Raw genomic sequence first — 14,845 nt, 5'->3', positions numbered from 1 at the left:
GTCGGGCTCGGGCTCCCAACAGGCTGCGCAGAGACCAAACCGGCAGGATGGTGTCCTGGGGCTTGCTGCCTTTGTCGCCTGGGGTAGTCCTCAGCGCTTCACGGCTCTTTGCCCGTTAAACTTCACCGGCTTATTTATTATAATCGCTCCTTTGAAGAGTGAAAGCCGACAGAGGCTGCTTGACTGGAGCGGCAGATGCTTGCTCTCAGGTGGCCGGAGGGCATCAGACACGGAAGGTAAACCTTCAGCGTGCACAGAAAGATACTAGAAAGACCATTTCAGCTCTTGCAAAATTAAGTCAGGACAGAACAGGGTCATACCATATGTTCTCCTTCCCCCAACCCCACAAGAGTAAACACTTGACCGTGTATCTTTGGGAGTCACTACAGAGATTGTAAGTACTGAGAGTTACAGGGACCTTGCATTCTTGCAAAGGTCAGCACTGTTCTAGCAATATTCAAAAGGCTTGTTTAAACACTTACTTTTAATTGCATTAACCTAACTAAATCACTAGCCACAAAGACGAGATAAGCGTTTTGTTTTGGGATAAGGAAAGAACAACAACCCTAGGACAGATATTTGCTGGTTCTCTGATCACTCACTGTTTGCTTTCTATACCCTACAGCATTTAAACCAGCACGGACTCTGCTTATTGAAGACCCACCACTCAGAAGCAGTGATGACCTAAGCGTTGCAGCATAGTCACATAGCTTTGTTTTATACAGAAACTCCCAGGTGGCCTTTGCATAACTTGGATCAAGTGTGAAGAGATGTCACAAGCAAGAGACTAAAGGAAAGAAGGCTCTTCCAGTGTGTCCACTGCATAAAGAAATGCTTTTTGACAGCTGTGTATGATGTACAAAAATTTGAGTGCTGGTGGAAGAGAGAGAGGCACAAAGAAGTCTGAGGGGTGGGGGAGCAGGGGTAGTAACAAGGAGCTGTATCTTTAAATACAGTTGAAATACCATAAACAGCCCGAATCTGAGACCTAATGAGAGTCTTCAGCTCCTGCTCTCACACACATCCCAGTCTCTTGAGATTGAGCTAATGTTTCAGAATGGACTTCCAGGACAGAAACTGAATAATAGATAGATGTCTACTGGGTCTCCTGTCATTCAAAACAAAACAAACCACCACCACTACAATAATGTGCCACAAAGATCTTCCTGCAGAGTATTCAGCTGTTGCTGCACAAATGCTAGATTATGAGTATTCATTAGCTAGTACAAAAATCAAAACAAACCAAAAGGAAATGGAAGAGGGGCAGGGCAGAAAATCTTTCCCATCACTACCAAACCTGATACAGGACCCTTAATATATCCTTGTAGGAGAACAGGAGGAAACAGCAATCCGGCTTCCTTCGTACTAATTTCTTCCTCTTGGAGGGAGGCATGAGAACTCATCTCAATTGTTTCGTTTAGCCTCTAAACTTGTCAAACAATGCCAAGAGCTGCACAAAAATCCATCTATTGTGCAAAGTGCTACTTTCCCCTTGTAAAACAGCAGATACTTCTCTTTCTTTTTGGCCAGAAGATGATCTGATCTCAGAGAAGCGCTGCATAAACCAGTGGCTGGATGCTTTCCTACCAACAACTTTACATTTCATACAAAGTAAACTCTAGAGAGCCCCCTGGCAGAGGTAAAATTTCCAACTTCTGGAAAACTCACACAAGGCATTTACTAATGATGCTGTCAGATCAGTGGTAGATAAAACATGGAGAGAGCACCTCGCTCTCCAGCTGTTCCAGCCTGGCAGCCAGGTCAGCTCTGTGCAGATTAGAATAGAATAGAATAGGATTGTTGCAAGATTGCTGCGCCTCAGAGCAACTTCCCAGACTACCTAAAAGTTGCTGTAGTTGGAACATTTAGGAAGGTTCAGGAGTGCTATTTACCTTGTTTCACACTGAGAGATAGAAGCTGCTGTGGTTTTAAACACACATGCTTCTTTTGAACAATAAAGCTGACAGCTTTAGTAAAGAATGTCATGGTGTGGGGTACTTTTTGACACTTCTATTACTGAAACATTACAATCCTAAATTATCTTTATTTTTACAACTTTTAAAAAATTTATTTATTTACAAAAAAGTTTGTCTTCTCTACTGTTTATGCTAATTACATGAGGGAATTAGATGGTCCTAAATGAAAACAAGATTCATTTACTGCAGTAAATTTTTGCTCTGGACGGCAGTAATAATTACAGCAAAGTTCAGCAATAAAACAAGCCAATATTGACAACTTTCAGAAAGCCATCCAAAGCTTGTGTATGCATGAACCAGCCACAATTTCAGTTTTGCAGAAAAATACAGTTTTAATCCAAAACAAAGCAGTTCAATACTGGCTCATTAAAGAAAGAAAAACAAAGAAACAAGCAAAAAACCCCAAACCCAAACAAACAAAACCCAAAACCCACCACCACACACACACACAAGACCGACCAACCAACCACAACAAAACAAACAAACAAAAAAGATATATAAGAAAAATCTTCATTGTATGGGTGACTTTGGCCTGTCAGTTTCAAGAGTGAAAGACTTAGGAATGCACACAGGAAATATAAACCCCTGGGAAACAGACCAACTAGCCCCCAAACCCAACAAAACAAACAAAACCCTGATAACCCAAACAAACAAAACACAAATAAACCAGGAGGGAAGTTTTCTCCTACCATGCATGATCATAAGCACAATATTTCCATTTCTACTAACTCCCTGTTACTACTGTTGTCTGCTGCAATGTGTTTGGGTCACAGCTAACAAAAGGTAAGATGTATCCTTGCATGTTCTACAGTATCAACAACAAATGACACCGATGCTCCAGGTTCAAGACTTATAAGGATGTTGGCACAGGACTTAGTTTCTGAACCCTGGTCTGTCCACATACACAAACCACGGTCTGTCCACAAAACAGACCACAGGAAATTTAGACTGCAAAAGCTGAACCCTCTCAGAAGGCATGATTTTGTCTCTTTGATTCATGTACAAACCATACTGTCTCAAAGCAGAACCTTTATGGCCTCTGTTAGAGTAGGAGGATTTTCACACTAGTGTAGCTAGAAGGCTGCTACTCTTTGTAGATGCTTATATTTGTGTTAAGAAAAGTCATATGCTAGTACAGGCTTGCTTTTGGCATTAACCATACCAGCACAGCATTCCTAATGTAGATATGTTTCTACATCTCTCCAGTTAGCAGCTGTCATGGTACTGATAAACCCTTACATTAAAATCCACAACTCCAAATCCTGGGCTGCAACATCGTTTGTGCAATTATCCTTCAATGCAAGGAATGTATGGTTGGTTATAACTGCTTTTCCTCATGATCTCGCAGATGCTCCCTTCTAGCACTGTGTACTTTTGAATTCATAGCTCTTTCTTGTTATCTCAAATTCTTCCTCCCCCAAGTTTTCATGAATGTCAGACACCTGGCAATTAAAGGTAAAGCCCAGAACTAACAATGATATTTCATCAGTTCAGTAAGATATATTGCATTTTTGGTACCATATGAAGACATGGATATCATCATCTTAAGTGGACTTCCAATTAGATGAGCAATGGTTTATGGATGTAGAATACACTGCCTAATCCTGCAGTTACAAATACATCTATCTCTGTCTGAGATTCAAAGCCAGAATTTGAAAGAGTGTGTATGCACTGAGCTGTGCCCCTGCCAGAACAGAGAAGACACAAAATTGGAGAAAGTAAAGATTTAGAGTGTGTTAAAAGTTCTATAATTACACTTGACCTGATCTTTGTCTTCCTAATAGAAGAAGTTACATTCATTTCAGTTGGCGTGCTTGAAGACAATTGGGAAGATTAAGCTTACTGAGAATGTGCTGTGCTAAAGAAACACAATCATGATCTTAAATGCCTCACTACATTTGTACAGCAATACCTTGAGCAGAGTCCCTGTGATGGATACTGTAAAGATGCTACTAAGTTTATATTACACCTATGAGAATAAAGCTATAGCAATGATGGTAAATTCAAGACAGATTAGCCACACTTCACTAAGTGTTCTCAGCACTCACTGTGTCAAGGTCCTCTTAACATGTTGAAAATTAAATGGAATATATTAGTGAAAAATACTGCTTTTTTCTAGCGCTTGTAGTCATAAGGAGTACTTTCAAGATCTGTTATTTCACACCCGTTCAGAAATGGACTGCTAAAATAATAACATCAATTTAATTTCTATTATCATTAATAAGAACACAGAACTTGAGTTCTTTCTTGGCATGGTTCATGTCTATTAATGCAGTACAGTGTAAATTTTAAAATGGTATGATATCTTCTACATAACAGAGAATACATCTAGGCATACTTTTGTGTACCCCATAGGGAAGCTACACTTAGGTGACTAACGCTGGGAGTTAAAAATATTACCCAAATAAAGTAAAACAAAATAAAAATCAAGAAAGAACTGAAACACAACCCTACGAGTTAATAACTAGGTCTCAGTCAAAACGGTCATAATACCTTGCCTTTAAACCAAAAGAATTTAACCAAATCAGCAGGCTGTGTTCAAGTTACTCAAGTTCAGTAGAATTAACTTCTCCATAGAGCATAAAGATACCAGAAAGCAGGAATTGTTCCCAGGGCGTGTAAATCCAAAATCCAAACATCTACAGGATGCTATCTATAAGAAAAACTTGCAACATTAAAAACAAACAAACAAACAAACAAAAAAACCACAATGAAAAAGACCCCCACACATTCTGGGCATGCCAAGGATTCCACATCCACCTCTTGCTTAATAAATACAAGCAAATGATGGAAAAAGACTGCTATTCTTATAATTAGTTAATTTTAACATATACAAAATTAACTCCTTGTTTTCCTGCTCTACATGGACTCTCAAATAACAGAATTGCATGTGTTTCTTTTATATGATTTGTGTTAGCATTTCTTCTGGCTTTACTGCTTTCCATGTTCCTCTAGTTCTTTAGTTCCTGCCTTTTCAACAGTTTGGGTGTCGGGCCAACTTCTTTTCCCACGGTGATGTGCGTCTTTTAAAATGTATTCGTAGATGTGAAGCCTGAGTGGGACCTGTGTGATGACCTGGTCTAAGTTCCTGCATAACACAAGAAAAATCTTATAAGCAAGCTCACAGGCATGTACTTTGTAAGCAACCAAGTTGATAGAACCCTACCAAAGGGAAAGGCTATGCAAAGGCATGTGTGTAGGACAAAAATCTGGAAAAAAGTTAATTAAAAAGAGCCATCTAAGTCACTTCAACACCACAGTCTTCCTTCCCTACTCATCACAGGTAATCAGTACTTTGGATATACATTAGTATCTTGTGAAGGGTAAAGAAAGCTTTTACAATGTAACATTAACTTCTTCTTATGTATTGTATAATGATTTAAGTATAGATCTTAAGTGTTATGCCCTAGGCAATATATCTTTGCCCTATTTCTTCTCCCTCCCTATGAAGTGCAAAAAGTCCAGTGCCAGCCAGTTCTCACTGATAGCCCACTAGTCATCCCTAAAGCATTTCAAACAGAGTAGATTTTGCCTGTGAACTCTCACAGCTGCTTGACAGCAGGCCAGCTGCCACTTTGAACTGGCATTAGTGCATCCTTCAAAGATGCAGTTTTGTAAACACCCCAGATAACAGTTTCCTAGTTATAATTCCTTTTGGATGCTAGAGCAGCACATTATCAGCTTTGCCTCCCTTCCCCCATACTTGTGTGGGCTGTGTGAAAAGGAAATGTGTTTTATTTTTCTTACCTTTGTTTCCCAGAATGACTTCCAGCCAGTGTTTTTAAGTATTACAGTGAGGAGTTAAGCTACAAGCACTAACAGCTACTGCAACATCAGCAGTGCTGCTTTACAGGACTGTCAGAATATATACATAGGCTTGGTTTTGGATGGTGGTGCCTTCTTTCCCCTCTTAGATAAGGGTTGTTTTTTGTTTCTGCTTTTTAAATTGTGTTAGAATTCCCTTCTGGAACAGTCTGGGGAGCAAATATTTTGGTTTACTTCACTTATGTATCATCCTGCATTGGTTTAGAGACCAATCTTACCCCTTGCCCTCTTCTCAGTGAATGCAATGTGACTGATGTAGTTGCAGAGTGGTGTGTTTTTTTCCCTGCATAGCCTACATCTGCTGTACAGACCACAGAAATCATATTCTCAGCATCTCAAAGCAGGTAGGAAATCAGACTAACCCACAAGTCATTAAATGCTGCAGATGTTACAGCAGTTCTGTAATGACTACAGCAGGAGCGTAACAGGTACACACACACAGACAAAAATAATAAATAAAATTAGTTACTACTCCCTGTCCACAAAGTTTACAGCTAGAATCAAAGAAATGTTTGCATTGTTATAGAGCAAGCAGATACATGCATTTACTGACTGATGACGATCCAGAGAGTATTAAAAAAAAATAACAACCCCCCACCACCACCATCTCAACAAACAAAGTATCACCATCCATCCATAATTCAGCTATTTACTTTTCCTAGTATCAGAGGTAAAGAAAATGAACTCGGCAGACACCTGACCCTTAAAAAGCTCAAGTATAGAAACTAGAGAAAAGCAGTCCCTGGGAACACTGAAGTGAATGAACCTGACTGCATGCCCAGATCACACAACTGATACACAACTGCAAATGAATCTGAAATGCCTATAATTTGTGATTTTACATGACTATGTCAGATCAGCTAGGGACAAGAATTAACCCACTGAACTGCACAGGTCAGGTGAACTTCAAATAAACAGCTCCGTCCCACAAGACTTAGGTCACCTCACCTCAGATTATTGAGCTAGTAAAATATTTGTGGAGCAGGCACCTAAACAGTAAATTTCTTTTGAGCTGGATGTTTTATTTTCTTCATACTGATATTGACCTCTAATATTTATTTTTACTACCGTTAGAAATTTCTGTGTGCTATGAACTGCATTGTCACCATATATCATTAGAGCACCTTTTTTTTTTTTACCCTTTTTTTTCCTTTTTTTACTCAGGGATCCCAAACAGTGCACAAAATCTTGTGGAGAATTCACCCATCCTTGTTGAAAGTAGGAAGACAGCTGTTTCTGGGGTGGAACAAAGCTTAAACTGCAACAGCAGCACCAGAGCACACAAGCTGCAAGCAGCACTGAAGAGTTGATTTTGACAAATTAGCAAGAAATAATGGAGAGAGACTATAGAACTGATCATGCTGACAGTTTGATAAACATATCTTAATGGAACAAAGCTTTTCCTGCACAGAAATGCTTGTGGGGCAGGGTGGAAATCTTTACTAATCACACATGCCTTCAGGCTTAAAATATTATCCTTAAGTCAGAATACTCAATAACACAGCTTACTCTGGAACATCTCAGCAGGAAGAATTTGAAAGTCTTGCCTAATCTGCACTAAAAAGCCAACCTGATGGGATCAAATGATGCCTTATGCATTCCAGCAACAGTATAATATGATCTTAAAGAGCAATGCTTCTATACCTGAAGGGCAGCCTATATTAAATGCTGTCAAGACATATTCAGCTTTGAGGACTACAATGGGTTAAGTAAAACTGCTGAAGAACAGTCAGATATTACATCTTAATAATCTGCACTAGCAGGAAAAAGCATTCATGAAACCCCTTAAGACCCATGCTTCTTTTCCAGTGGGCTTCATCCTGTTGCAATTGAAGTTGTGAAAAACAGCATAAAGACAGCAAAGTGCTACTGACTAGGAATCAGATGAAGAGGTGCTCCTGGAGGTGCAAATTCCAGGACAGCAGAACACATATGCTGTCATAGTCTGTTTCCAGGCCTACTTTAAAGTGTCCAGGGCCCCAGAGCACTGAGGGATGTAGAATAGAATAGAATAGAATAGACCAGACCAGACCAGACCAGACCAGGTTGGAAGAGATCTTCAAGATCGTCATGTCCAACCTATCATCCAACACCACCCCACCAACTAAACTATGCAACCAAGCACCCTGTCAAGTCTCCTCCTGAACACCTCCAGCAATGGTGACTCCACCACCTCCCTGGGCAGCCCATTCCAATGGGCAATCACTCTCTCTGTGTAAAACTTCCTCCTGGATGTAGACAGTACAACTTGGAGTAGATCACACACTTCTAATGAAACAAGGTCTGGATCTCGTTTATTTCATGCAGCAGGATCTTTGCTTGCCAAATGAAATCATAAGCCTTGGGCATTGCATATTCAAGGGGGGGAAAAGAAAAAAACACAACAAAAAACCAACAAAGCAAAAAGCAATTTACAGACAGTAGATGCCTCTTGATGACCTTCAAGAAGTTTCAAGCTGATAACATCAGGTGAGCCAAAACATTCTTAAACTATCAGAGAGCCTCACAGCCCTCAGGGAGGAAAGAAGAGCCTAATAACCTTTCTGTACCAAAGTGTGGCTGCAGTCCAAAGACCTTCACCAGGAATGAGTCATCACCTTAAGAAGGCGATAGGATACTGGTCAAGTAGGCATACTTCACTGGACAGAAGACAACACTATAGAAATCAGTAAGGTTAAAGAACCTATAAGGCAAAGTTCTGTCCCTTTTATCATGTTCTCTTTTCAGAAGTATTCATTGACATTGTACAGTCAAATACTCGATGAAAGTATGGACCAGGAGATAGTAAGCAGAGATGCCTTGCTTGCAGAAGATTTGAGTTGTCAGTGTCTAATACCTGCACAGATGCCACAAAATATCCAGTAACCCCTGGGTCATTATGTTAATCTGAAAGCATGGAGGCTTAGGTCCAAATGGCTTCCTAATGAAGTCATCACTGCACAGGTCTACATAAAACATTCTTTGCTCTTCCATTTAAAAAAAAAAAAAAATCTTGTTTTCATCTTAATACTAAATGAGCAAACAATCTGAAATTACATGTTTTCAAAGACTTGGTTTGGGCATCTGTGACAGCAGCTGAAAGCATTCAGTTCCTTGTATCTTGTCAATACAGCAGAGACAAAGATGCTCATGGCAGATGGGCAAACTCATGCAGTACTATGTTCTGCCTACAGAGCACAGTATCAGCTTCACAGGCTGGGCAATAACAGTGCTAGGGAACTCTTGCTTAATTATTTGATTTTGTGGAAATACCAACAAATAATAAAGAGTGGCTAATTTCCTCTTAAATCATTAAGTTCGCATTGAAGTGATTCAAGACGTAGGCCACACCTGACAGCAAGTGTCTAAGCACACGGTGGAAAGAAACAGCGCCATCTAGTGCCGAGCAGCAGATGGAGCAAGCAGAACGTGCAGAACAAACGATCAGTCCCTAGGCATGGAAGTGCAGGTTTCACGCTTCCAAGGAGACTCAGGCTGCACTTGTCTTGCACGTAAAAAGAGATTCTGCAGGTGGCAAAAGCCGAGCAGATGTACCTATCACTATCTCAGTGCTAAGACTTTATTACCTTGAAGGTCTTCAACCCAATCTATAAGGTAATAAACCAGTTTCCAGATTCTGTGACTGCAAAGAAGGCATGCAATTTTATCATTCCTGGCAGTCCTTCGGAAAAATAGTTCAATGGAAAGTCTATCTCACGTTCCAAAAGGCAGATATCATTTTGACACACAAATATTTGCATGCCCTCAATTGCACTCCAGACCTCTAGAGATGTTAAACACAGATCAGGTGGTGCCCTCCTCTGCAAAACCAAGACCATCAATCTTCTCCTGCAGGTCAGTGAAATGCCATGGATGTTCTGTGTCTCTCACTTGTTAAGTGTTTACATGGTACATTGCTGAAACTACATTGTTTAATTTTCTCTAGTAGGACTACTTCATTTTGCTGCCGTTTCCCCAGTCAATATGTTGTGTATTAAATCCCAGAAACCTAAATAAAACTCTCAAAACATCAACGTCATCACATATTCAGATATGTACAGTCATTTATCAGCTGTAGGCTTCAGGAGAAAATTTAATTACCAGCAGCAAATTCAGTTTCCTGCTGTTAGTTAGAATTGCAATTTGCATTGAATAATAGAAAACATGGAATGATTTTTAATGTCTAGATTTCTAGTTTCCCCTCCAGGTATTTTAATTGCACAACATCTCAACAGGAACTGAGATAAAAGGGCCACAAATATAACTTGATTGGTGTTGATCCCCAGGGATATAGAAGTGTACCACAGAGCAGACTGCTTTGTAGGCATCACTCAACCTATTAGAATAAGACAAATGGGCTGCTCTGTAGAACACTGCCAACAACTCTGACTGATTCTCTACAGAACAAGCAGTCAACAACTACTGTCCCTGTAAGAGTTAGGATTCCCACCTTCCAATTCTTCCTTTCTTGATTTCTTACTTACAAGACAAATAGCTTCTGCATAAACCCTGCACAAAAGTTTCTGGATGAGGTATTTCACTCTGCCCCAGCCTACTTTCTAGAAGAATGCAAGCACTAGCCCAACTTGAAAGGGGTGATTATTGAATGCCGGTTCCTTTTGCAAGGGCAAACTGCCTATATTGAGCTCAGTATTTATAGTAAATTGAAGAGTATGCTACAGAGCTCTGATGTCTAAAGCTTTGAAAATAATCTACATGTGAATCAATCATGGGCAGTCATCTCTACAACAGCCTTCAAAAAGCCTAAGAACAGTTTTGAAAAGGACTGAGCTCAAAAAAGCTCTCTTTAGTGGTGGTACTTAACTGGAGTCAAAAAGGCAACCTGAAGGTACAGTTTTCTTCAAGATTAGTTGAATCAACAAGTCATAGAATCATAGAATGTTAGTGGTTGGAAGGGACCTCCAGAAATTATCTAGTCCAACCCCTCTGCCAAGGTAGGACCATTTAGAGCAGGTCACACAGGAATGAGTTCAGGCGGGTTTTGAAGATCTCTAGAGAAGGAGACTCCACAACCTCTCCATAAAGTTTGAAAACTCTTGGTTTTTTTTTCAGTTGTAAGAGCTGAAGTGACAAAAACATTACTCTAGTAATATTTCATAGTAAAAAAGGCAACAAAAACATCTTTAGCAGAAAAAAATCCAGCAGTAGTCACTGAGGGTACTTGTCTTACACGAGTGATAGATTCAAGTTCCTAGCCTAAACCCAATAGAACAGAATCTTGGGTCTCCTTGGATAGGATGTTAGCCAGAGGTACCAGGTAACCTGTGGGAAAAGTTAGTGTTCATGTTTCTATCTTCCACTTGTTATGCTCCATGAAATTGTTTCCACTCTGAAGCAGAATAGAAGAATCTTCTTAAAAGTCACCAAATTTCCTACAAATGAAAACTATTCTCCAGTCAGTTGGTAAAAACTTTTGGTATATCTAAAGACAATGCTTTTCACCTTCTAAATTCTGAACCTTTTTATGCCTCCCCTTCCTTGATTCTGAAAGCCTTAGTACATAAGAGAATTATCTCTGATTCTGCAGAGAAACCCGAGCATCTCAATCTCATATTGCTTCAAAGACCAAAGAAGAAAAAAACTAAGGAGACTATTAGCCACAGGGCATTAGAAACAACTTTCTAAATGCTCCTAAGGTCTCACCTTTTAATCCGTCAATATTCCTTAAGACATTCTCAGAGATCAATCCCTGTGCTGCTTTATACCACTCTTAAAACACGTTGTAACCCCAGCCTAACCTGTGGTTGCTGTGTTGCCCCTAGTGATCTGTTAGCTTCTGTTTCTGTAACCACATTTGGACTCCTCTCCTGAGCAACATACAGTAGTAATTTCGGTCCAGGAAGGCCAGTTTCTCTGTGGTGATTACCCAAAATAGTTAAAGCTACCTGATAATCTCCTACCCTGATAATCTCATAAACTGACACCCCCTCCCTCTCCCAACACACACACACAACCTGTTAATGTATGCTGGAACAAATCAACCTGAGCCTACAGCTTACTCTGCCATTCCATTTTGACCTTTACTAGTTGTGAGAGAGGAAAGCATGAGTGGGTTAAAGAGGGCCCAGAAATTTACATATCTTCCCCAGAAAAGAAGATAGAGAACATTTCTGCCAAAGGAGGCATTTCAGGAAGCGCTGTCACCAGATCTGACACTGGTTTGACTGTAGAACGATTCTGCAGTCTCTCATGTCCCTACTTAACCCTTCTCCCAGCTGCACTATACAGCTTAGAAATGAGCTTGATGAAACATGAATAATACACAATGCCCATCATTAGTTCTTGTTACTCAGCGGAAAATCAATACATGCTCTGTTACACCACAGGACATGCTATTACTCTGAGGAAGCAGCTCACAGCCTGCAGCGGAGGAAAGGTGAGAAGATTCCAGCAACAAGGATACTGAAGGCCTCAATGATTAAATGGGGTTTTAGATGTAACTGGTCCAATACTTTCTGAAGCTCACAGTCCATGTCCTTGCTGGGGGATCTCAGCCAGAGATCTCTTTGCCAGATAAATTGGTATAAAGACACTGGGAACATTTTAGGAATGCTGTGCTCTGTTCTTGATTTTGCTAGTTAAATCTCTTCTGCTTACAACCACAGTAAAATCCCATATGTCTGTTTACAGCTATAGAATGTACCTGTAGTCACAAGATCCCCAACTTAGTTAAGTTAAAATTAAATAAAATAATAATTTAAAAAATCTCATAATTCCTATAGAAACTATATAACCCTAGTTTGTTGTGGGAGAACTAATGCAGAATTTAGCAGAGATATGCTAATAGCCACACATCCAATACAGGGGAAGAGGACAAGCAACAGAAAATAATTATTTGGGTCCTGCAAGATCATCTGTACTCCCTTTCCTGTTTGGAATCCTTTCAAGAGCTTTTCACTGTGTGGGTGTTCTGCAGGCTGGCAACCACACAGAACAATCATTTCAGAACACATGCAAAAGAGAAAAGGCATTTAAGCCAAAACCAGCACAGAATAAACGTACTGCAAATAGAATAGGGAATTCTTCAGGCCACGTTCTCCAGTGACGTCTATGCTGAGTCACATTCTGTAATGATTGGAGATATATATATCTTACATAGATTTATAACATCTTTCAGTATTTGCTATCCATGTAGCAACTAAGCTTGCTACAAGCATGAATGGATTTAGCTCCACAAGGATAAGGAAAACGTGTCAGTTTTTCAGGCAGGATGGTGGTACACTAAGACCGAATGATTTTTCCAGGGAACACAGAGAAGGGCAACGCCACAACTGCATGACAAACACAGATGTCCTGGGATTCACAGCTATGCTGTGAACAGTATCACTTTTTTCTACACTTCTGGATAGCCTCTTTCAAGGAGCCACATGACATGGCTCTACCAACTCCAAAGAAGCAACAGCCACTTATTCAGGACAGTTCTTTTGCAGCATAAAGTAATATAACATGACATGTTGGGCAGGAAGTGTGGAATTACTATTTTTCCCACCTGGAAAAGCATAAATCTGCAAATCTGCAGGAAACTCAACCAAGTCAGTTTGTGGTTCAGCTAATTATATTGGATCAGGCCAAAACACATGGGATCATTCATAATCACAATCCAAATGCTTTCACATCTCTCTCTTCCATGGCAGATGATCTATTCTCTTAAATCTTTTAACCAAAAGTGAAATATTCTGAAATTATTTTTAATTCCTACCCACCCCCCCCCCCCAAACTGGAGTGGATTACTATATATGAAAGAAATTACATGTAGATACTGGGTGCCCCTTTTCCGCAAGTTCTGAGTTGTGCTCTGTGTCAGTTTCTCCCACAAAACCAACCAACCAAAAAATCAAAAACAAACAAACAAACCAACCCAAAACAAAACCAGAAAATCACATAGACTTGGGAGACCACACAACACCCCAGGCAAGGAACTTCCCCGAAACAGAAAAATCAAGGAACATGATGCATCTCAGCTACTGTTTTCTTGAGGTATCACAACAGCAATTACATCCACAGCACAGAATATCAAGGAATCTGTCAAGATAATCTGACTAATGTATCAGAGTGCTTAGAAGTGAAGTGATCAGTATAGTTCAGTTGTCATCAATGACAACCAATGGGAATGAGATGATGTCGTGTTAAAAAGTACAAGGAAATGCTGACCTACCTGGGGCAATTTCAAAGAGATGTTTCCCTGGTTCATCTGGATTAGGTGGCAGCTCATTCACCTGATTGCCTTGCAGTAGTATCAGACCCTGTAAGCGACACAAACACTGTGAAAGGGGAAAGGCCACAAAGAGGATGATGAAAAGGAGATAAGCATAACATACAACAAATTTAAGATCCACCCTTCCACTGAGTCTATCTCCTTTCCACGTTTCTGATCTGGAAAACACTGAGCTGGTCATGCACCTACCTCATGTGCTTTCTCTAACACAGGACACTTCTTGTCAAATGATCTTTCCTCTGGAATAAAAATGCTCTGAATATGGATGGTTCTCCATAGTTTCAATAACTAATTCCTTGCAAAGGCTTGCTCTCACACTACATCTACTCTTCCTTCACCCTTCAATTTCTGGTTGCAGTCTGCAGCAATGAGGTGCCTGAAGTTCTATTTGTAAATCTTTGTCTGCAAGTGAAGATAATAGCCTGTTTTCCAGAGATTCTCAGGACACAGAAGTTTGCAAGGAGATACTGGAGAAGAACAGCTGATTCAGGTTTACAAGGCAACGGGTCTACATTTTAATCCAAGAGATTATAGTTTCACTAGCAAGAACTCTGAGCCCCTTTACATCCTAAATTCAGATGCTGCCAGAATTCAGATTAATCTTCACCTTGAGTCCTAGCATGATTAATACAATGTATACTACTGAGAATTCTGCATAGCTGGTGGTATAGCATCTTCAAAGTTAAGAAAATACTCTTCATCTGTGGAAAAATATGGAAAACCACAGGAAGCTCTTGTCCAGGCACAGGAGTAGAACAAGAATGAAAACACTATTTGGACCTCACTGTTTCACCACTTTTTGGTTTTATTTTTTGATAGTTTGAAATGT

At 40.0% G+C, this 14,845-nt stretch overlaps 1 protein-coding gene across 1 annotated transcript in view; it reads right to left on the bottom strand.

Moving 5' to 3' along the window:
- ARHGAP22 (Rho GTPase activating protein 22) overlaps window positions 1–14,845 on the bottom strand; it is a 136,085-nt gene that overhangs the window by 102,105 nt on the left and 19,135 nt on the right. The window contains exon 3 of the mRNA XM_068166214.1: window positions 13,957–14,044. Within this exon, the coding sequence (XP_068022315.1) occupies window positions 13,957–14,044 (88 nt within the window). The remainder of the gene's footprint in view (window positions 1–13,956; window positions 14,045–14,845) is intronic.

Source organism: Melanerpes formicivorus, unplaced genomic scaffold (assembly GCF_026170545.1).
Source record: "Melanerpes formicivorus ecotype bairdi unplaced genomic scaffold, bMelFor1.0.p_v2 SCAF_98, whole genome shotgun sequence".
In the NCBI taxonomy this organism is placed as follows: domain Eukaryota; kingdom Metazoa; phylum Chordata; class Aves; order Piciformes; family Picidae; genus Melanerpes; species Melanerpes formicivorus.
This window is presented reverse-complemented; position numbering and strand designations above follow the sequence as displayed.